The sequence below is a fragment of the Diabrotica virgifera genome, chromosome 3 (assembly GCF_917563875.1).
Source record: "Diabrotica virgifera virgifera chromosome 3, PGI_DIABVI_V3a".
NCBI classification, from domain to species: Eukaryota; Metazoa; Arthropoda; class Insecta; order Coleoptera; family Chrysomelidae; genus Diabrotica; species Diabrotica virgifera.
In genome coordinates this window covers 10,562,674-10,588,099 of record NC_065445.1, presented here as the reverse complement: position 1 = coordinate 10,588,099, position 25,426 = coordinate 10,562,674, and the positions used below count along the sequence as shown (strand labels likewise).

Here is a 25,426-nt window from a genome sequence, read left to right as displayed (position 1 = left end):
TTTTGTCGAAAAGTAAAAAATGGCGAAGATATTGAGCAAAACAGGTTCTCCTTTAAAATCAAGATGGCGGCTAAAGTAGCGGAGGAATTCCTTCGTGATTTTAAATTTAGGCTACTATTTACTCCCCTAAAGATTAGAAAAATAAAATTTTAGGCAGCTCGGCATGCAAGATCAAATGCTATTCCGACTGGACTAATATACTTTTGAGTCTGATATTACTGCATGTAACTTTTTTGGTATTGTAATATAATTCAAATCCTTCTAACCACTTGAAAGTCCTATGTTTTGGCTATCTGTGGGCAAATTTTCAGCCAAATCGATGATGATGTATTTTGGGAATGGAGAAAATGTAAAAAAAGGTATTTTAACGTTTTCTACACTATACAATTTGATCAAAACCTTGTTTTGAATCAAAATAACTTATTATAATGACATTTTTGAGTCCCTTCTATTAAAATGTTATGTTTTTCATTGATACGTTGCGACAGAAAATGCAAATTTGTTTAAATAAATACCAAATCACTGTAAAATCGCATAAAATAAGATTTTTTGACCTTAAATATCTTATTTTTACGTCCCGCAGAAGCTATATATTAATTTTCAAACAAATCGGAGATCCAAAATTTTTTTGCCCGAGTGATTTGACATGGAATGTACCTAAAACAAAACAAGATTAACGAATCAATAAAATCAAAAGAAATTTGAATAAAATAATTATTATTTGAGTATAACAAAACCTTTGACAAAGCAGATATCAATACAGGCACGAGTCCAGGGTTCTTTACCCGTGCGTCATCATTTAACAGTGGTTCTCAACCTTTTTGAGTGGTGTACCACCAAATACGTTTTTTTTTTGGTACCACCTAACTGAAATATCTATCTAGCCAGGTAATGTAATTAACTATAATAATGCTGATTTTGGAATACGTTTTTGCGTACCACTGCAAATAATAATATGTACCACCAGTGGTACATGTACCACAGATTGAGAACCGCTCATTTAAAGCATACGAAATAAGTCTGAAATTTACTAAATTAATGCAAGTGACAGAAAGTGGCTACTGCTCCGATCATGGGTTATATTATAAAATTTGACGTTATCAAATAAATAGAATGTCAAATGTAAGTTTCGCTTTAAAATTTTGGTGCAGAATTACGGCTACATTTGAAATAGCTAATAAATTCTTTTAATATCATTAGTGATTATTAAATAAATAAACAATTTATAAAAAATTTAATAACCTATTTACTTTTTGTCATTTTATTCACTTTGGCGGAAACGTAAACAACCATCCCTTAACTGTGTGAATGAGGTTAGCTTTGTAAGTTGTAAAAATGAATGGCAAAATAAAATACACTTACCATACAGTTTCAAACTCCAATATAAAATTAGTTCTGAAAAGAACCGTTTGTGTGATATAAAAAACTGCAAAATGCAAAAATTCGACAAAAAAACAGCAAAAAATCTAGAGCGTTCATAAAAATAACATGTATGTATGTATATAAGCTGTACACTCCCGTGGAAGTTATAGCTGTTTTTCATTTTAATGATCCGTTAAGACGTGGGTGATAGGAAGGCGAAGGATTTCGTGGCTGAAAAATCTACGTACGTGGTTCAACACAAACACTACAAATATTTTCAGAGCAGCAGTGTGCAAAGTACAGATTGCCATTATGGCCGCCAACATCCGAAACGGATAGGCACTACAAGAAGAAGAAGACATCATGGGGGATCAGTCCACTTTTCTTGTAATCTGCCTCTTCAAAGCTTCTGGTGTGTCTTCGTTTCCATCACTACTTTTCTCCACTCATTTCGGTTCTCAGTCTTTTTTTTTCCAGTTTCGAATTCCCGTAACTCTTAAGTTGTTTTCGACTTGCTGTTTTCATCTTGCTTTTGGTCTGCCTCGTGCTCTTGTCTCAGGGTGTATCCAGTTGGTAATAACTTTAATGGGATCATCTTCACTTTTTCTACTTATATAACCGTACCACCTTATTCTTCGTGCTTTTGCTTCTTTCACTATGTTTTCTCCTTCCATCCATTGTTCTATTTCGTGGTTCATCCGGGGCCTTCTTTCGTTTTCATTTATTACTTTTGGTCCCACAATGTTGCGCATTATTTTTCTTTCAAATACTTTCAACCGTTCTTCTTCTTTTAACGTCAGGGTGTTGGTTTCTATGGCGTACATTACCACTGTCCTTATGGTAATCTTATATATTTGCATCTTTGTATTTCCGCTTAACTTTTTATCTTTTATTATTGTTTTATTTTTGTGATAAGCTCTATTTCCAGCTTGTAGTTTCTGTTTCAGGTCTATCCTTTCATTATCTCTATTAACCCTTAAACGCCCAAGGGTGGGTAAAAAATGTCCACCTAATGCGTATTCCTTTGTAACATATTTATTACGTGTTTTAAAATTTAAAAAAAATTATTTATTGTTAAAAAGACAGCCCTTTATCGAACGTTAATTTGGTTCTAACGATAATTTTAAAAATAAAAGTAATATCTTGAGCCGGCATAAAAAGTACACCCTTGATAAAACTTGTTACTAAAGGTTTCTATATAATTTCTTATTGGTAGGAACATAATCCATATAATTATCGACGTATAATTACATAATCGACATAATTATCTGCCAATGAGGAGGCTGAAAGGAAGAATGTGGAGAAAATCGACAAATCTGAATTACTGGCTTTTACTGTTATGTTAATTTTGATGTATACTGTAATTTTGTTGTAAGGTTTGTAAATTGTTTATATTAATATTTTAGAAGATGCTGTGTTTATTAAGAATAATATTCTTAAGTTTAATCCATTTCCAATAACTCTCAACAAATATATTAGCTGTTTTCGAGGTGGACATTTTTTACCCACCCTTGGGCGTACATGGAACCTAAAAAAGGTTGGGCGTTTAAGGGTTAATCATCGTTCCCAAGTATTTGAATGTATATACTTCCTCAAATCTGTAATTATCTATTATCATTTGTGCTAGTCTTGTTTTCTTGAATCTGCTTGTGTTCATGTACTTGTTTTTTCCATAATTATGTTCAGTCCACTTCTTTTTGCCCCTTTTTCTATTTCAGAGAATGCCTTAATTAATGATCTTTTGTCCCGGGCTACTTAGCTACTACTAAGAAACGATATCATCTGCATAACCTACTATTTGTACAGCATTTTTATTAATTATTCCGTTATTTATTGCGTCTTTTATTGCACAATCTAGAGCTGTAATGACTAACTCAGTTGACAGGGTATCCCCTTGTCTGACTTCGTTTTGGACCCTAATCTTCTCTGTTGTCTTTTGACCTAAATCTATTACTGTTTGTGACCCTTTCATTGCCATTTTTATTAACTGTATTAATTTCAAATTAATTAATAATTTGCCTGGTATTTTTATGCGTGTTAGCTCTTCTATTAGTTCTCCTCTGTTTAGTTTATCGAAGGCCTGTTTAAAATCCACAAAAAGCATATATGCAGTTCCATGTTGTGTTCATATGCTTTTTCCATGATTTGTCTTACTATGTGAATAGCGTCTATCGTCGATTTTTCTTTTCCTATGATTTTTTTCGGTATGCTCTGCTAGTTTGTTCTTTATTATTCCCGTAAAATAATATGTGTTCTTACTGAATACAGGCGGTAGCTGGTTTGTCATTACGGCACGGGTAAAGAATAGTGGACTTAACAGTATTATAACGGTCCGAAAGTCGTTATATTTTTGCTCCATCCTGTATACTAAATCCGTTTCAGAAATTTTGTTTGTTTGTCGCGTAGAAATGTGATTATTTTTCATTTCTCATGAATCTGTAGTATTACGTAATTAATTCTTGATTCTCATGCGTATTCGTATCTCTTGTTTTTGTCTAAAGTTGAATTTTTGTCGTCAAAGAAATGAGACTCGTAAATCTTTTTGCTAATGTATTTTTGGCGTCGAAAATATGATGCTTTGGAGTGATTTGTTTACATAGTGCATACCGTTGCAGATGAGAGGCTCTGAGTGTGTTTATATAATCGAACAAGTGTTCTTAAGCACTTTCCATGGGAACGGGCCTTCGCTGTGATTACGTCCAAGTAAGCATTTTTTTTGTGAGAAAAATGGGTGTATAGTGAAATATTGAGATCTCTTTGTGTATTCTTTTCTTTGATTGTATGAGCCGTTTTTGGTATACGCCAGAGGGTTCAACCTGAAGCGTAATTTGCAGTTTTCTATTGGCTGAGATTTGATTAATTGATTATGGGAGTCTAAAATTTCTGTTTTTGGTTTAGCATCTTGTCTTGGATGGGGACGAGAAGTCAGTTCTGTTGGATGAGTTCTGTTGTAGAGTTCAGGAGAGAGGCCCTTGCCGGGCCTCGTGCCGCCAATATGCGGTTACCGGCAAAGTTAGTAGTGAAGTTCCAGATAAGTTTTTTTGCAATTGTATTGCAGAAGTAATTGTGTTTAGTTAGTGTTTACCCCATCATGGCTTAAACAAATTACAGACCACCGCGTTTTCGCCGTTTCAAGCGAACGCGATATCCTTGTTCCACTGTTGGTACCATCATTCTTTACAAGCAAGTAGAAGTTTTCTTTTAAAGCACGGAGTTGCTTTCATTTTAGTATTTTTGATCCAGTTTCATGAACTAGAAAACAAATCATTTTTAATATTTGTGTACGAGTAGTGCTTTTTAATTTGTTTTTGAGAATGCTGAATGCATACAGTGCTGAATTTTTCTACATAAATTTTTTTATGAACTATTGGTTTCATCAATTATGTACTGTTGCTGTATCTATTAATATTGTGGAGTGACTTTTGTGCAGTGAAATCGACCACCGAAAACCACAGGACAATGATTACAAGGTATTTTTTTAATGTAGAACTTTTCATTTATTTGTTTGGTAATCTCGATCTCAATTTGTAACACCTTGAGATTACAGATTCGTAAATTCATTTTTTATTTTAATAAATAATGTTTTATTTGCTAATTACCATCTTAATATTTCTCTTTTCCTTCTCTCTTGAATCGTAAGAATAATATATAATTTGCTGAGTATAGTATAGAGTAATCAATGTAAGTTACACCATATTTGCTGTAAATTTAAAGTATTTTATATATTTTTTTATTTGGCTATGTTTTTTGTTTTATTTTGATTTAATACTATCTTTCTTTTCATATTTCTATTTTGTAAAATTTTTGATTCTCTCGAGGTAACCAGTGGCGCCCAATATTTATTTTTTTTTATTTGACATCCCTATTTCGATTTTTCTTTTATTTTTTTTCTAAGCTAATAAGAGTATACTATAGCATCCTTTAAGAATCCACAGCCCTTGGATCTCTGAGACTAGAGCGACCGTGGCCATGTCCTTCATTGTGTAACATCCCCTAATATGACATAACAACATATTGTCAAAATTCTATTCCCCTTTTTTGGGATAGTTACATAAAAATGTCGCCCACCGTGTTTGGGGCATACTTAATGTTATAGTATTTAAGACGACAAAGGGACTGCTCTGCATCCCCTACCCTGTCCAAAATATTCCTGGAAAAAACCCTGCAACCATGTAAACAGTGCGAAGGAATTGGCATACCAGTAAGAAACGGATACCTATATACCCCAAGTTTTGCTGACGACCAAATAGTAATCCCACAAGATGAAGATATCTTCAGCTTTATGATGAGAACACTGTAACATGAATGTATAGAAAGAATGGAATGGAAATAAACCTAAAGAAAACTTGCCTAACAACGGAGACAACTGAAGAAGATATAAAAAAACTTTTATGAAATTTTGACACTACTGGCATTTCATAGGTTTAGTGATGTAACCAATAAAAAACGGTACCGTTTTTAAAAAAAAAACCGTTTTTTATTGCAAAAAAAACGAAGCCTTCGTTTTTTTTGTTTTTTGAAGATATTCTTCTTTAGCGGCGAATCGATTGAGGGTAAAATTGTACATTTACCGCGCGCCTGCGCACACTGAGAGTATGTAGTTCTGACAGTATGTAGTTCATTGCTAATCTTTCAAGATAGGTATGTATGTATCTGTAACCGTGCAAATAAGTCATTAAAAGAATATATTAGTGGTTTTAGGAAATGTATTATTTATTATAATTCTTGTGTTTTTGGATTAATAAAATATAATGTAAGCATAACATTTTTACACTATATGTCGTGTGCCGTGTTGTATAATTATATCCGAAACTTACATGTCTAATTCTAGTGCCTCGATGGAGTAGTTAGAAATGCGTTGGCACTGAGATTGGAAAGTTGCGGGTTCAATTCCCTGGCGATTCATATTTTTTTTATTTTTGGTTGTTTTAATAAAAATTTTTTGAAAGTGGTAGATAAGAAAGTTAGTTTGATTTTTAAATAAAATACAAATAACCTTTTAAGTATATTTACTTCGTTTAAATTACCTATTATATAATAGAAGAATATCTTCTTACGTGCGTACATAGTACACACACATTCTTTTTTTTCGTTTTTTTTATTTTGATTTTTTAAGTGGGTACAGTTTATTTAATGACAAAAACATATAATAAATATAATATTCTGTATAATTTTATAACAAAATAAGTATTATTTCGTTTCATAATTAATTTCGTATAAATCCTTTAAATAAAAAGACCATGGGTATAAACAAAATAAGAAGAGTTTATTCGTTAACTTGCAAAATCAAAGCAAAAATAAGTAATAAAAATTTATCAAATAAAAAAAACAACGTCTTAATGATTGAAAAGGTTCAATTAATTAACCGAATCCCTTAAATGAACACTGATCCGTCCCGTCGCTATCTGCATTTTCTTCAGACTCTGAAGCTTCCTCTTCATCACTTTCAAAGACAGATTCCGACTGATCTGAATTGGATATTATCATTGGTTCCGGTTCAGATTCTAATGCAGGATTGACTGTGAAGCTAGTGCCAGCAATTGATTCTGAACTGGATGATTCACTTGGCTGTAGTTCAGCCATTAATTTTAAATTATGAGCCACATACACGATTTTTGACGCTCGAGTATTGGTCAGCCTGTTTCTCTTGTTGGTGTGAATTCCCGAATATGAAGAAAAGGATCTTTCACATGCTGCTGATGTCGCTGGCAACTCTAGAAAACGAATCGCCAACTTGGAGAGTGCGGTATTTGAGCAAAGACCACTCCACCAGGCAATAGGGCTGATAGCTGCAATTGTGTCCTCATTCCATAGAAAAGCATTTTTGAATAGTCCTTCTTTTGCAATAAAATTGACAACGTCAGCTAAGACGGCTGCTTCATCGACATCTGGCATCTTCTGTGCTACCTTGTATATGACTTCTGTCGCATCAGTCTACATTAAATAAAAAAATTAATATAAATATAAATAAAACCCACTATAACCTAAAAAAATTTACCATCTCATCTGAGCTAAGTTCGCAGCCACGATATTTTGGATCCAAAAGGTTAGCTACAAAATGAACACTATAAATAGCAAACTTCTTCCGATTTTCAAAAATTTCCCTTGTATCTGCTTCCTCTTTGGATAACAATGGACTTTTAGTGACTTTTTCTAATGAGGTGTTAACCATTTTTTTAAATAAATGCAGACATTTTGAAATCGTTGGTGTGTCACCTTCTACAGAGGTAATTGTGTTAGCAATTGGTTCCAGAAGCATAATGTATCCTTGTACCCGGTCCCAAAATATATCGCTTAGAGCATTTTTTTTAAAGATGGGTGTTTGCTTACTGCCTTTTCAACTTCTTCATTGATAGCCATCCTTTTTATTATTTGTTTGTTAGCAAGCAATGATTGTAGACAAAGAACTAATGATCCCCATCTGGTAGGCACTGGGAGTTTAAGACTGCAACTTATTTTTAATTCGTTTTGTTTTTCCTTTACCCACGCAGATAATATGTGGCTTTGTCGGATGGCCTTTGTAAGGGCAACAGCATCGGCAGTAAACGATTTCAGACTTGTTAAATTTTTGAGATCGGTAAATATTAAATTAAGAGAATGAGCAAAGCATCCATAGGTAAAAATGTTATTATCAAAATCATTTTCAATCAAGGCCCAAGCAGCTTTCATGTTTGCTGCATTGTCTGTGACTATACCAAATACCTTTCGGGGACCGATTTCACGTATTACTGCACCAAGGGTTTTTGCCATATATTCTGCAGTATGAGGTGCAGTGCCTGTGGGCATAATTTTAAAAAGGAATGGCTTTGGAGTTGTTACAACAAAGTTTAGGACAGCCTCGTTCTTAATATTGGACCATCCATCCACCATTAGTCCAACAGAATGTGCTCCAGCTTAAAGTAAAGAGATAATTACTTTTAACCTACTAGCATAATGTAGGTTTACTTATATTAAAGTCGGGCCGTTCTAAAATTACTGAAATATATACGACGGACGGTGTGGTACAACAATGTACCGCATCGGGTTGCTGTTCAAGGTCTTTCCTGTTAAACTTCGTCCGTAGTACGTTGTTCAGTGCTAATTTTACAGCGGCTCGCCTATATATTGTCAATGTTTTAATAAATATAATAACAGTAAATTAAATATTTTTTTAAAAATTCCAAAATTCCCCAAATTACATTAGTTTTAATGAACTAATACGGTTCCAACCGGAGTCGATGCCAAATTACATCATTTTGTACAACACTCCTTGGTAATGATGCAATGGCATCGAAACCGGTTGGAACCGTATTAGATTATTATTAAAACTAATGTCATTTGTGGATTTTCTAAAAAATATTTAATTTATTGTTATTACGCAGAATTTCACAGAGTAAGGGCCGAAACAATAAATTTTAATAAATATGGTAAAACTTAAATCTTACCAATGTTTTCCGAAACCATAGCCTTTACACGTAGGTGCTCACTGTCTAATAGTGGGCCTGATACAAGGTGTCGGGTTGGTATCTGATAAGCAGGTCTGAGAAATTTAAACAACTTCTGCCACTGTATATTTTCTACTAAAGCCAGTGGTGCTTGACTTGAATAGATAGCCCGGCTAAGCAGTTCATCGGCTTTTACTTTTTGTTCAGGTGTCATTTTATCCATGAATGCGGACACCTCTTTAGATTGTGATTTCGGTTTTTCTGTAAATAAAATTTCCAAATTCATTAAATTTAAAAATAAGTCTGTAAAGTAAGGTTATCTTTAGGAATTTCTACTAAATAAAGAAGAGGGAAATTTGGAAATATTTTTAGAGCTTTGGTACATACCTTTAACTTGTTCCTCCCTTTTTTCATGTATTGTTTGTAATAGTCCAATGTTTCGTTGTTTTCTCTCCGTCACTCCATACTTTATTTTAACTTCCTCTGGACATTTTAGGCATTTTTTAATATGTTCCAACAAACGTGTCCCATTTTTTGATAGTTGAAGTGTACAAAAAGTACACTCTACTTGAGGAGTTTTTTTTTCTGTGTTTTTAGCATTTTAAACAGGGAACTTACTTTGCAACTTTTCCTTCCCCGTGATTCCCGCGAAGAACAAGAACTCGAATTCGAAGACATTATAAACATTCAGTTTTTGTCACTAATGTCACTACAGTAGGTAACAAATAATTTATTATCAAAAAACACAGAAAATATAATTAGCAATAATTAATTTATTTAAACACACTTAAATAAGCACTAAACACAAATATTTCCGGCACAAGGCAAGTAAATCACAAAATAACAACAGAACACCTGCAAAAGCTAATCGGTAATTCCCCGGTTTTCTCAGCGCCAACGAATACGAGCGTCCTGCTAAATTTCGGTGATTCCCCAAAAGCAACGACGTAAAAAAATAATAGATAAAGGCAGTAAGGGTTTAATGTTTCAATATTTTTTAAAAAGGAACGTCAAACACTGAGTTTCTAGATGTTTTGGATATAATATTGAAATATTGGGTGATTTTTAGGCTTACAAACAACTCCTAATATTGATATTGTTAATATTACGTTGAGAAACTAATAAAAAACAATTAAAAACAAAAAAAAACACGTTTTTTTACATCACTACATAGGTTAATTAAGTTATATCGACGATTTTTTGTTTTCTGCGTTATTTTTTTATTTAGTCTACTTTTATACAAATAACAGTTGTTTTTAGAACTCTTTAGCAACATAATACATAGTATAAAATTATAATTATGTATCGATTTCAGTCGAAGGCTAATATGATCAACCAAAAAATAAGATGTATTTGGTGCTTTTCTAGTGACTTTCTTGGGTGTGAATCTGTCTTTTTAGTTGACTCCTCCTGGTTTAAAAACAATCCATAGTGGTCCAATAATAACTTATATGTTTAAATAATGTACCAAATATTTACAAAGCATTTATTTGTCAACATATACACATACAAATCTAAAAATTTCACGCATTCAGTCTTTTTTTACTGTAAATCTAGCTTATAGCACATGAACAAGTTCTAATATTGAAACTTTTACTTATTTCAATTCAAACAACAGTATATTACATTGTTTCAGATAATTTTTCATATACAGGCAAACTATTCATAAACATTGGTAAAATCTCTTTGAATATGCAAGTGAAAGAAGTGTTAACGCCGTACCAAAGAGGGCGCTGAGGAACAGTTTTCTTTTTACTTTATGTTTATGTGTGAAAAAATAATTATGTATACCAAGACCATTTCCTCCATAATCTCTTCTCCTCATTAATCAATTTTTATGCATAATGCATTTTTTTGGAGATTTTTCTCCAAAAGAAAAGTAAAGAAAAGCAACCAATTATTAGAACTTACTCATAAAATTGTACCCGATGTTACTACAATATGGCATAGGATTTTGTTTTAACCTTTACAAAATGACTAGTGGAATTTTTTAACAATTTTCCGCTTTATTATCAATATTACACTTACAGTTAGAAATAAACAACAAATTAACGGAAGAGAAAGAACCTAAACGATATAGTGTTTATTATAAATAGCCGGTGACGTCAATGACATGTGACAGGGTTCACCAATAATGACTTCACAATTTGTAACTATTACATAAAATTGCATTTAATTATAGTGCTTTTTGTTTCCTGAGGTTGGTAGTGTATGCAGCATTGCATACTCAAAAGTCCTCGATTTAATTGTTGGACTGCTACAAATGAAGAAAAGTTAACTGTTAGTCAATGTGATTGTCGGTTTAAATAGTTTAAATAGTTTTAATTCTATTTAATTTATTTTAACGCAACAATCACTTTTTCCACAATTGAGGGGGTCAGACGTAAAAGGGTTTAAGTGCAGTTTTGATAGTTCTGATTCTGAGATAATCAGCTTCAAAGTTGTTAAATTCTAGGAGTCATTAAACAAGTCTATGTTCTATAAAATAATAAAAATATAAGGATATATTATTACTCTTACTTAAAATGCACTTGAATCGGTACATGGCGTTGATAAATGTTACTGGTAAAACGGTTCAAGTGCAGATTTTAACTATTACTAATCATTTTTATCGCAGCTGTTATCCACAGTGTAACTACAACTGGCACGTTGCATATTAATTTTGCATAATTAGTCTTCAAAATTCGGTACAAATCTAATATTTATTTATTTGAAATTAATCCTGTATTAACATGAGGTTTTTACAGAATACTAAAAATAGTTTTGTGGTACAATGATTCAAGCGCACTTAAACCCGTTTACTGCTACTTGTTTTTACAGAATACTGAAAATAGTTTTGTGGTAAAACGGTTCAAGCGCACTTAAATCATTTTAATTACCAATGCGAAATGCAATTATTGTTTTCATTAAATTAAATGTAATGGCGACTGTAGGGCGAAATATGCTTGAATCCTTTTACCACCAAGTTAAAATACCATTTAAGTATGCGAATCTGTACTTCGATCATATTTTTAGAAAAGTGCACTTAAACCCTTTTACTTCTAATCCGTTCAATTGTAACCGATATCGCTTAATAGACGATTTGTGAATTAACTATCAGTTTCTGTACATGGATTTGATCCAATTCATTTTTCAGTACATCAAATGCAAATAACTTGGCATCACAGCAAGTTTTGTCATTATGACGTCAATATCTTTTATAATTAATTAGGGTTATAATAAATACGATCCAGCTGCACTTATAAAAACATTTAACGGGTAAGATAGTCAAAATGTGAATTAAAAATTGCGAGTGGTACTTACAACGTTCGGAAACTGTAACTTAAGTTAAATTTTTAATTTTTTTCCTTCAGTAAACTGTCAAATATACCATTTTTTAGTAAAAAATAAATATATAATTTCCTAACATCAAATTGTTCAGTATGTTTTATTATAATTAAGACGTTCACAATATTGAAGATATTTATACCCGTACCAGGTATCTAAAAGAGTCATTAATATTCAGCTCAACGGGGTGCTATTATTGGAGGTATGAAATTACATAAACAAGGGATCGTTTCATAAAACAGATAGATCCCTTGTTTACGGAATTCCACACATCCAACAATAGCACCCTGCTGAGCTGAATGTTAAGTCTCTTAGACAGCTGGTACTACTTTACCAATATTTGCTTGCGACCAGTGTATGTCATTAGCTCGCCGTGTTGTTGCCTTCCCCGGATGAAAGAGATGTACAAAACAGCTCTTTATTGTTTAAAAACAGCTCAGAAGTTTGATATAGATAGCAAAGTAACGACGAATTTAACAGTTTTGTGAAAAGTATCTCAAAAACAGCTCATATTTTATATTCTGGGGTTTGTCGATTATAACAAGATAATCGTAGTACAAATGTAGAAAAAATTGTAAGAAATATAGTAAAATTTGCTAAATTTAGTGGCCAGCAGTATCTGCTGACTTAAGTCCATCTGGGATCATACAGAAACTCGCTAAAATTAAAGTAGAATGTGCAAACATACTTTAACTGTGAAGAAGAGGTGTGGAGAAACAAAAGTAACAACCAGAATACTGGGAAAAATTTAATATCAACAAGGAACGCAACAACAAAGTGATTGTGACGCAATGCAAGAATATACTGATAAATGTTTAATGAAAAATATACTCAGCAATTTAGTCCAAGTAATGAAGCTTATAATAGGACAAAACCTCGCAATTTTTACAGAATGGATTGATTTGCTTGAAAATTTGAGAATAAGTACTGGATAGTCCAAGGATCAAAATCTATATGATGCCGAAAGGCGGTTTTACCGTGGGGGCGGTTGCCACCCCATCACGGGGGTGATTTTTATATTTTGACCACAAAAGTTGATAAAAACATTTATTCTAAGCAAAAAATGTTCTATACATTTTGATGATAAAATTAATAGTTTTCGATTTATTCGCTATCAAAAGTGTTAGTTTTATATAAAAAAATTAATGTTTTTAATCAGTTTTCTGCTAATAACTCAAAATTTTTCGTTTTATCAGAACAACTTTTCAAAACTAGCTCATGTTCGTCAAATGCTACATATCTTAGTTTCAAAGTCAAAAGACGGGAAAACTATGCATTTTTCGAGGATAACTTGTTCAAACCAATTTAAAGTATTTAAAAATATCTATCTCCGGGAATAAAAAAGTCTCTAGCTCAAAAATTATGTGACTTATAATAAAAAAAAGAATGTCAGTCCCTATTTTTTTTCAGCGAAAAAGTGATCGGAAGCAACCTCCTAATCACCACCCTATTTAAAATTAGTCATTGACCTTATTTGGCCTTCTTTATTTATGTATTGTTCTGAAGCTATTTCCTTGTGGCATTTTTATGATTAATTATTTATATGGGAAATAAGCCACAATTAAAATGAAAAAAATAATTTTATTAACGTTTCGACGCCCAAATCGGGTGCCGTTGTCAAAATACAAAATATTACTAAATAAACAAAAATGTTGTTGCTAAGCAAAAAAATTCTTCTAATAATTTATTTAATCTGACTCATTTATATTGGCAATTTAGACATATATTATACATTTTAAAGTAGAAGACTTTAAAATGATATTGTCAATATTTATGAGTTGCGTTCCTGGGACGACTTACTGAAAGATAGTTCATTCGATTACATGAAATCAACCCCAACTCAAGAATATCCGTCACAAAAAAATTATAGCATGTGATCTGTCTTTAAAAAGACAACCAAATGCAACGACAGTAAAATTCTCGCGTTAGAGACTTCATAGTAAATCACAAGGGAAAACCAGGAAAAAACCCTGTGATACTATCCCGAAATCGTAAGTATTTGGTCTTACATTTAATTTACTCTCAAAAAATAATACCAAATTCTGACTTGTAACATGTTCAAATTATAAATAATATTACTAATACTAGATATATAAGTAATACTAAAATATAAAATATGTACCAGCTCGATGTTATTGACTTACTAATCTTGGTATTTTCTTTCTGTTGACTTCCTCTTTCAGTATGGGCAACCACATCCTACTGCATTCTACCGAGGAATTTGCGACACAATTGGTTTCATTTAGTAGAATTAGAGCCGCTTCTTTGATTTTTCTCTTTTTACTATCTGATTCTTTCAGGACTATACTTGAATCTCTCCACTGAACTCTATGTTCATTATCCCATGCGTGTTGACATATTTGAGATCTATCAAATTCTCTATTTTTAATATAAGATTGATGTTCACTTATTCTAACGTCTAATGGTCTTGATGTCTCACCTAAATAAAATTGTGCGCATTCACAAGGTATTTTATAAATGCAATTCTTTGTTCTTTCTTGATCATTGTTAGGTTTAGTTTTAGATAGAATAGATCTCAATGTGTTTGTTGTTTTGAATGTTGTTGAAATGTTGAATTTATTTCCTATTGTTTTAAGTTTCTCGGATAGTCCTTTTATATATGGTATTGATATTTTCCTCGTATTATTTCTTGTGAATGTTGTAGGATCCCGTTCTAAGTTGTTCTGTTCCATTCGATCCAATCTTGACAATTCCTTATTTATAAACGATAAAGGATAATCATTTTTTAATAAAACAGATGTTAACAATTGTTTTTCTGCTAAAAAAATTTTTTAATAAAATTATTTTTTTCATTTTAATTGTGGCTTATTTCCCATATAAATAATTAATCATATTTATGTATTGTTAATAGATTATAGAAGTTTGACTGGCTTAGAATGATTAGTTTTTAAAAAAATGGAGTTAAATGCGAATAACGAATTTTTGTAGTTTGGAAAAAACTGGCTTTTTCTTCAGAATAGAAAGATTAGCATCAGAGATTCGAAAAATGTTTAAATATGAAAGTGTAGGCTATTTAATTCCCAAGAACCTGGTTTGCAAAAATTTTTTCTATGGCAAAAATTGAGTGAGCTATTGACAATTAAAACTTGAAACAACATGCATAAATCACCTTTATCAACCCTTTCAAAGTCACTTCTTTTTGCGACTGAGGATTTTAAAAAGATTTATTATTAATAGGCTTATAGATCTTGTAAAAACCTAGAAAACTCTTTTTTACTAAACATTCAAGATAAAAAATAAAAAAGTTACGGTTAAAAAATCAATATATTCTTTTGAAAAAAAAAAGGAGAAATCCAATAATTGGAAGCATAGTAATGTAAGTTAGCGGTGTTTTTAATCATTGACCTTATTCATTCTTCTTTATTTATGTATTAATAACAGATTCTAGAAGTTTGACTGGCTTGAATGATTAGCTTTTAGAAAACTGGAATTAAAAGAGAATAACGATTTTTTTGTAGTTTGGTAAAAAATGCCATTTTCTTCAATACGGTTTGGTAAAAAATGCCTTTTTCTTCATACGAAAAAATTTTTAAACATGAAATTGTAGGATATTTAATTCCCAAGAACTTAGTTTAAAAAATTTTTTCTACGGCAAAAATTAAGTGAATCGTAAATGAGTATTATCGAAAAACATTGATTTTTTCGATATAAAACTAACACTTTCGATAGTGAATAAATCGAAAACTATTAATATTATCAAAAAAATGTATTAGAACATTTTTAGCTTAGAATGAATGTTTTTATCAACTTTTGCGGTCAAAATATAATAAAAAGTTTAGCCACCCCCATGGTAAAAGCGCCTTTCGGCATCATATAGATTTTGATCCTTGGACTATCCACTACTTATTCTCAAATTTCCAAGCAAATCGATCCATTCTGTAAAAATTGCGAGGTGAAAAGCTTCGGTTCCTGGACTAATTAAAAAGTCCCATTGGGTCGCTAAAACGTGGGAAAATTATCTGTCCCGATAGTCTTACTAGCTCCGCCCACTGAGTTATCGAGGAAACCTTTAAACAAAATCGAGAATAGGTCATCTGGCAATAGGTGACACATTTTCTCGATATCTCAGGCTAGCACAGTGGCAGATCTATGGGGGAGGGGGAGCTTCCAATGAAATAAAAACGAGAAGACATAAAAAAGATAAGCCCAAACTACATAAAAGACATAAATAAGGGAACATCCATAAACTACGTCGTTGAAAAGGGGGAGAGGTCTTTGCTTATTACGACGGTATACGACAGGGGGGAGGGGGCCATGAGTGCACATCCGACGTCGTTTGATGTTCACGAATATAAAAAATTACCCTATTTTAGAATTAAAAAGAATTAGTAGGTATATTACTTTTATCGCATACTTTTCATTTCGTTTTTATCACTCACAGCCTAATAATATTGCTAGCAGTTTTGTACAGAATAACAAACAATAAAACATTGTTCTATGTATTTAAACAAACGCTTCTACAGAACAACGTACAGAACAGCGTCTGGAAGCAATACATATAAAACTGTTCATTTATTTTCTGAATACTCTGTGTGAAACAATTCTACAAGAATGAATAGAAATAAAATATTCTATTTTATTTAGTTAATACATTGTATTTATACTTAATAAAAGAAATGGTATTGAAATCAAGACAAAATAAGTATCAGGATTTATATGATGCAGTTAAGAGAGCATAGGAACTCCGATAAAAAGTATTGTCTTTTGTCCCAATAAAGCTAATTAGTTATACAGTGAATTAAGAGAAAAAAGTACGCGGATATTAATGAGCTACATAGTAATACTGATTTGGATACATTCGTAAATAAACTTTGATAGCTAACTTTAAAAAATCCAGAAATAACAAGGAATTAAAAAAAAATCACTAAAAAGGGGGGTCATGAGTTGCAATTGCGACGTCGGTATGAGGTCAACTGTAAACGGCGTTTTACAACGGAAGGGGGGAGGGGGAGGGTATTAAAAAGTCCAAAATTTTTACGACATAGTTATGGATGTTCCCTAATAACTTAAATGCGTTAAGTTCCCCTAATTTTCTTAACTAGCGGGTTTACTGGATTGAATTGTCTGTCTATGGTTTAAGATTTATGTCAGCTAACACATTTTTGTTTCGACAATTTTTTTCTTTAAATTTTGGACCTTTGGGTGGAGGCTGTCTCCTATTTTCGCTCCTCCGTAGATCCGCCACTGGGCTAGCATTAGGGTAGGTTTAGCGACTCAAAGTCTGCTCATCGTTAATTTTCTACATTTCAAATTTCCGGATTAAATTAAAACACTTAAAAATAACCACGTCAATGATAAAAATAATGTAAATACAAAGCTTAGAACGTAACATGAATATCTTTACCTTAACACTGTAACAACTAAACTTATATCCTCATATATTTGACTTAATGTAAGTACTTAAAAATTGTAAATGCACTTTAAAGCCCTAATCTAAAATATTAGGCGTAATTCGATGGTGGATACTGTACAGCACTGCGACAGTGACGTATAACGGATTCGTTTTTGCCATAGACATAATAAGAATAGACAAAGGCATCCTGAGCTAAATAGTGGTCTATCTAGCTCTCTTACATACTCAACATTGAGTAGTCAAGATAGCTTGACCACGCAATGTTGAATATTGGCGTTTCACCTCTATTCACAGAGCGGTCCATACCTTACCTAGTCTATTTTTATTATGTCTATGGTTTTTGCGTTGAACTTATGACGAGCACTAAAAGAGCATGAAGAAGCTTGTCTAAGCGTTGTGATGCTAGTTTTAGCTAGAACATATTGTGTCTATAATAGTGCCATTAGTGTTATTAGTTGTGGCAATTAGGTACAACTTACAAAAGTTCCCAGACTGTAACGTTAACAATGACATTTCATAAATAGTTATGGTTACTCATTGACCTTTAAAATCTTTGACATACACATAATTCTGTACATACGAGTTACCTTTAGCTTAACGGTATGTAAGGCCACCGACAGTTCAGTTTTTCATCAATAACCCAGATATATCAGGACATTTTTTTCTTTCAATATCACGTTTTTTGATCGAAATAATTGTTTTTCTTTTTTTTATTTCTACATTATAACATTCAATTTGTTTCTAGCTTTGTTCTTTCTCCCTGTTCACTATTTTCTTCTAAAAAATAGTTGGACTCTTAAACTTTTATACATTTCTTTCCTATAACATAGTTGTGTCTTGTAATAAAAAAGAGAACTTCTGTTGGAGTGAAAATAAAGAGAATGATAAACTCCAACAGAAGTAAGGAAAAGAAATAAATACTAAATGTATCAAAGTGAAGGGCTTCTACGTTGGGAAGCCTATGTAATGAAAATACTACTTTTGTGGTAGCATTATGTAGGGGGGAAATGGTAAGATGAAGAAAGTTGAAGGAAGGGGAATTAAGATGAACTGATAATAGATATATGAATAGACAGAGGCAAACTGAATGGAGTTGGCTAGCACGAGATGCAAGAGATCGACAACTGGACACTCAAGGATGGATACGGCCAATTTTGCATGCCTGTCAACGAACAGCAGATCAAAGTAGATAGTGATGATGACTAGAAAAGGTAAATACTAAAACAAGGAATACGCCCAGAAAATTAGGTTTTTATACTTTATTCTTGGTTTGATATTTATTTTGTATTATTAATTGCTTGTTTCCCAGATATTTTGTTGTCTATTCGCTTTAGTTCATTTGTTCGGTTAATTCAGGTCGTTGTCGGCGCCCGACGTTGGGCGCCAATGTATCAAAAAAGAAAGCATAAAATCCTTTATAAAAGGTATATTTGTTAAAATCCCTATACAGGGCTACATCAAAGACAGAACTAGTTTTCAATCGGTTGACCGATCATCATCAGTGCAATCCTAAATTTTTCCTCGTGGATTTTTAAAAAAGAAAGCCTCTGTCCATTCATATATCTATTATCAGTCCATCCCACTCTTTCATCTTATCATTTTCAATTTTCATTCCCCATACAAGTACTACTGCAAAAAGTAGTATTTTGTTACTTCGGCTTCTCAACGTAGAAGCAACCTTTTCTTTTTGACATGTTTTCATTACTTCAACTTCTCCAACGAGAAGCTATTTTCTTTTTTATTGCCTTTTTGTTCCCATTTAGTTACACATTAGTTTCTTTCTTTTTTCTACTTCTGTTGGAGTTTATCTTCTCTTTACTTTCACTCCAACAGAAGCTTTCTTTTTTGTGAAAATTTGTCTCATTTGGAATCATAAAATAATCTTCTCTCCTATAATTATAGCGTGTCCCTTGTATACAACTTTTGTTCATATTTAGCATTTTTACTTGAATTGATAATAAATAATTTTTGCTTTGCTTTACTTTTGCACAATAATTATCTGCCGCTATCTATCTAACAATATATCTACCGCTGCTCTGAAGAATTCTATTGTATTGCATTTTATTTCAAAACTGACAAGATCATAATTCAAGACCTTACAAACCGACACCAAGTGAGGTCACACACACATTCTTACTTTATAAAATTGCCACAACATTGACAGTAATGATGGTATTAGAGACACTACACCAGCAGTATCTAATATAGATTGTCAATATATGTAAGTAAATGAGTCATAATCAATGATAACAAATAAGAGAAAATAGTACGTTAAAGATGTTAGATATTGGTCCCGTAATAGAAACAATTTTTGATTATACTTCTTGAGGCACGAGGGTGAATTTTTACATTCCCTAGCGCATGCGCACACCGACAGTATATTGTATTAGTCGCTATATGGTATTAGTCGCTCAAACGTTATACGGGATCTGATTGGGTGTTAAAATCATCTGTCAATAATTGTTCAATATGGAGATTATGGATAAAAAAACTTTATGTATATTAGTTTTTATTGTTATGATGGCAGAGAAAAAAGCAAGTTTATAATTGTAGAGACTTTTTAAATAGTTTTTAAAAACGACAGGTACGTAATAAATGTAAATGTTCCAGTATCCTAATAAAAAATTACATAGGTACCTACCTATTTGGAAAATTTAAAATGAATCTACCAAAATAGTATGTAATGCTTTGATTTACATAATTTGATTACTATCAAAATTTCTACCGATATTCAACTAATATATTGTTATTCCACAAAATATTCCTTTAATTCCCCAAAAATCAAACTAATTTGATTAAATTCATATAAGTAATAAACAACTGTCAAAAAGTTTATGGTGTAAACGTTCAGTTGGTGTATATTCCCACATGACAGATGCGCGAAGGTGGCGCAATTAGAAAGCACTTCGAATTTCAATCGGCGGGATCGACGGGAAGCGGGTTCGATCCCCAATGCAAGTTACTATTTTTTATTTTTTTTATACATTTTATGAATGTAAGTATATTATTATATAATTTTTTCAGAAAATACGTATTTAGTTAAAATTTTTGGCAACAATTATTGTTCAGAAATCATTTCTTTGTGGCATTTTTCAATGTGTTTGTGTGTGTTTCATTCTTTTATTTTTTTTTAATTTTTGGTATTGTTTTAATAAAAATTTTTGGAAAGTAGTAAGTATTAAAATTAGTTTAATAATTAAATTAAATATAAATAAACTGTTTAAAGTATATTGATTTCCTTGAAATCATATAATAGAAGTATAATTTCTTACGTGCGTACAAAGTACACACATTCTTTTTTTATTACAATTATTGTATCTGGGTAATTTCTTAAAGTTTTTCCTTTAACGTAGATTGTTTCAATCTTGTTCTTACTGAAACTCATGTCATGTAGTTATGACACAATGTTAATGTGAGATTTTGGTTCGGTGATCCAATTTTGGGTCTAAAATATATAACTGATGAGGTAGGCATAACAAATTCTAAACCTGTCAAGCTATCAAGTTCGTGGAATATGTTGTCAACTGTCAATAAAACACTATTAACTCTCAATCAAATTCTGTCAACTCTCTGCTGTATAGAGCATACATTCAGGGGTAATATTCGTTCAAAGCGTTTGGATTATCAATTGTTACACCCACTATGGATCTTTCCAGAATTGGAATATCAATCTTATAATCCGAACATGGCTCCAAGTATGGAGCATTATTTATTATCCTTACATTTTAAAATTCTTCTTCTTTCTAGCATGATCGGTAATGCTAGTAGGCTACTGCCTGTTCATTACCATCAAGTCTTCCCCGGACGATGAGGTCCAGCATTCTGGCCATCGCTTTGGTGATCTACCCTGTGGTCCTTTACCCACTGGGTTATTCGTTTTAAAGTAAAAAATATATCATACAAACGTAAAAACTTCGTTTGTACAATGGTATAAAAAGTTTATTAAAAAGTCATCCAAAAGGATTCGCAAAACGTTTTCGATCTAGATCAGATCATCTTCAGTGCGTTCTGCTTAGTAGATGAAACTAGCAACCTTATAAAATTGGTAACAACGAGAAATATGGTTTACTTACATGTTAATAATGTGATATTTGTAGCGACTATAAGTCGATGTCAAAAGATTAAATTTGTTAAGAGTGCTCAAAGGGCAACATGGTTCCCTGCTCGATAAGAACGTGTGGTTCTTGCCAGTTCAATGGACACAGATCAACCTAACAAATTTAATCTTTTAACATCGACTTGGGAGTCGCTACAAATATCACATTATTAACATGTAAACCATATTTCTCGATGTTACCAATTTTATAAGGTTGCTAGTTTCATCTACTAAGCAGAACGCACTGAAGATGATCTGATCTAGATCGAAAACGTTTTGCGAATTCTTTTGGATGACTTTTTAATAGTTTTTTTAATAAACTTTTTATACCATTGTACAAACGAAGTTTTTACTTCTGTATGATTTTTAATTATGGTATACACCCAGACTGGGATTTTCCCATTGATTTTGTTAAAAATATATAATTTATCGAGTAGGCATCAATTAGTCACCAAAAATCTCAGCATCCTATTTGGGGTTTTAAGCTTATTTAAATTTCGGTTTGGTAAAGGAGCCTTTGGCCTTAACAACACTTTTAGTTTTCTATAACGATTAAGTTTGATGTATTCCACTGAAAAATACGTGTGCAAAACCTACTTGTGGAAGAGATTGTCAAATATCAACTGTCAGTAGAACTTAGGACGTCATGTCATCAACGTTACAGTCCAGGCATGGCTCCAAATGATTATTATTTATTAGACCTACTATTCTGTATCCGACCGAAAATTGAAGGAGACTACCGCATTTATTTTGTTCTTTAAGCATACAATTTTCTCTTAAAAGCCACAAATAAGACTCAATGTGACCGCGATAAACGTTTCTACTATGTGACTATATCATTGCTCTCATAATCTCTCTTAACAGTGCACGAACTGCTATAAATATGTCAATTATTAAAATACTGATACTCCGTTCACTACGTAACTGCTTCGTGAGTAATAACAAGTGGTAACTATAAAACGATTGTTTTCCCACAAAAATTCGGCTTTCCGAAAGATGATATCATTGAGTCATATGAAATATTTATCTATTATTTAACATAAAAGAACGAAGATTACTTTTTGTCAGTCAATGTAAAATTGTTTGACACAAAAATAACTCTGCAGAGATCATTTTAACAGTATTTAGGTAAATGTATCGTGTGGTGGCTAGACAATGCTACATATCCCAACAAACTTACAAGAAGAATCACTGGAACAGACAGAGAGTCAAGAAGTAATCAACTACCGGATTTGAAGACCAGTAAATACCTATAAACTCTTGTAATGGACAATGCAATCCACAATATAAGATACCTAAAGCGATAAACGAATATTAAACCGAACATTCAGGAATACTTAGGCAGAGGAGTCAAACAACTAATCCACCTGCCCAATAAATATTTTTATGATGCCTTCACCAATACTTAAAATTGCAGACATAATTCTTTTCTAGGTTGAGTTGTTCCTAAGTCATAGTCCATTCAATAATTGATACATCCATCCCTCTATCCATGATTATCATGTGATTTGGTGTCCTTTTGACATTTCTTTTGTTTGTACATGTAATTTCAACCTTTATACACTTGTCAGAAGTGTTTGGACCTTATTAAGCGCAATGCGTCGGACTTTTGGCGTCGATTGGCAACCGTTGATGAAATCTGGATCTACCACTACACACCAGAGAACAGAATAAACGCACGGCAGTGGACTGAAACCGGCCAAAGTGTTTCGAAACAGCCAAGAGTAGATCAATGGGTAGGAAAGGTATTTGGGGATTGCAAAGGCATAATTGTAATTGACTATCTTGAAAAAGGTGAAACTATCAATAGCCAATATTATTGTACATTACCGAACTCAGCGAGAAACGGCCCCATATACCGAAGAAAGTGTGTTGGTTCTCCAATACAATGCCCCCACTCATAAGAGTGACAATGGCAAATATTCATCAGTTGGGCTTCGAATTGCTTTCTCATCCGACTTATTCCCCTGGTTTGGTTTCATTCGATTATTAATTATGTGTTACCAAATCTGAATAGATGTCTCTTAAATAAAAAATTCAGCTCGAACGAATAGATAATTGTCGAAACAATTAACTGTTTTGCAGAGGTTCCAGAATTGTATTATTCGAACTGTATAAAGAAGCTGGAAAATCGCTGGAATCATTGTATTGAGTTAAAAGGAGACTATATCGAATAAAATAAAATAATTTTCAGGAAAACATGTTTTCCATTGCAAAGGAGGTTACTTATCAGATCAACTTGTTGACACTATTGTTCTAATTGATTACTTTCGATATCCAAAGATTTATGCACTGGGGAGTAAAAGAGTGAGTTCAGAAAAAATTCTTCCGTTTCCTTGTAAATTGGAACAGTGCTTCAAGAAACTAAGAATAAGAATTGAAAACAATAGGACTCTATGAAGTAGCATGCTAGCAGGAGGAAGAATTAGAACACTTTGCATCAAAGGGAAGGAAGTGGTGCGTTGTGGGAAAGCTGTGGATGACCAAAAGTAAGATCTTCAACACGATGGACAGACTAAATGAAGACTTTGGTGGAAAAACCCTTACAAGAAGCCGTATATCTGACACAGGCTCGAGCTATTGTAACAATATTTAGAGTGTCATCAGAAGGAGTCAAGGGATGAGAAGGAGATGTAAATCCAAAGAAGAATGGATAAACATCCAGAACTCATACAATATTAAAACGTATAAAACTAAATTAATAGCAACAATTTTTTTCTCTCTCTCTTTATTCGTACTACACTGTACATCATCTCTTCCTAGAATATAAGCACCTATTAAAAACTAAAAACTGTTTTTTCGTCCACTCATTCTATTGACACGTTCGATGCCCATCTTGAACAAACGTCACATGGCTGGTACCACGTATTTAAATGGTTCACTTAGTAACGCGGTACTACCGCCGACACTCGTGCGTCGTCAGTACCCTTGATGAAGCCCTCGTGACGACACACTGTCGTCGTGAGTACAGAACGAGTTAACTGTATGATAAGTTATATCAGCAAATTAATGTATCTAATGAAAGTTAATGACATGTTTTTGGCCTTAAATACACACCAACAGTCAAATTTGTATTAATTATTGTCATATGACTCAATAATACTAGGAAAAAAGTGTTAGTAAGTGGCCTTAAGGTCTAGTATTAACTCTCGGAGAACTGTAGATCTTAAAAAGCAAAATACGAATACTAGTATCGTTGCGTCTCATTCCTCCTTCGGCTTTTTCTTGTCTTTTATCTCTTGTTCCTTCCGGAGTTGTTCCTTCAGCTGCGCTACCTTCAAGTTTGTCATCAGCTGGGTGGACTGGTACAGCCAGCTTCCCTACAAGCAGATAGATCATAAGAATAATTGTTAAAATGAAAGACGTGATACAATTATTATACTCTGGGTTAATTAGCAAAATTCATGGAAAAGTTATTTACCAGCAATTTTATTGCTGGAATCGAATTATAAGATCCTATATATTAACAATATAGGTATGCAAAGTCCGCAGATAGTGTGCTACTTTTTTTATAAACAAAATGGCGCCGACAAATCGTATTTTTTTCAATTATTGCTCTATAACTCCGAAGATTTTAACTTTACAACAAAAACACCCAAATAAAAATTCACCGCAATTAAATTCTGCATAGAGATATGTTTTTCACGATTTGCTCCGACGAAAATTTTCCTCGGAAAATGCGGGTTTTCCTAACAAAAACTATAATTTTCAAATAAAGTTTTAGGTAAGTAATTATTAATCAATAATTAAATAACTTAGTGACATTAAAGACTTCTTGGTATAGATTGTAATTCCAGAAGCCGGTGAAAATTAAACGAATATTTTAGCAACAATTCAATTGTT

General features: G+C 32.4%; 2 protein-coding genes across 3 annotated transcripts in view; both read right to left on the bottom strand.

Moving 5' to 3' along the window:
- Nucleotides 1-25,426, bottom strand: part of LOC114324296 (transmembrane protein 18) — a 105,477-nt gene that overhangs the window by 11,101 nt on the left and 68,950 nt on the right. The window contains exon 4 of one of the 2 annotated variants that reach the window (XM_028272104.2): nucleotides 10,259-24,903. The exons of the other annotated variant lie outside the window; for it this stretch is intronic. Within the exon in view, the coding sequence (XP_028127905.1) occupies nucleotides 24,787-24,903 (117 nt within the window). The 3' untranslated portion in view covers nucleotides 10,259-24,786. Of the gene's footprint in view, nucleotides 1-10,258; nucleotides 24,904-25,426 lie in introns of those variants that run through there. 2 annotated transcript variants of the gene reach the window in all.
- On the bottom strand, nucleotides 6,608-7,621 carry LOC126881777 (uncharacterized). The gene is made up of 2 exons (XM_050646282.1): nucleotides 7,361-7,621; nucleotides 6,608-7,296 (listed from the first exon to the last, which is right to left on the bottom strand). Exons 1-2 carry the CDS (start codon nucleotides 7,619-7,621, stop codon nucleotides 6,724-6,726), a joined length of 834 nt encoding a protein of 277 aa, XP_050502239.1. The 3' UTR covers nucleotides 6,608-6,723.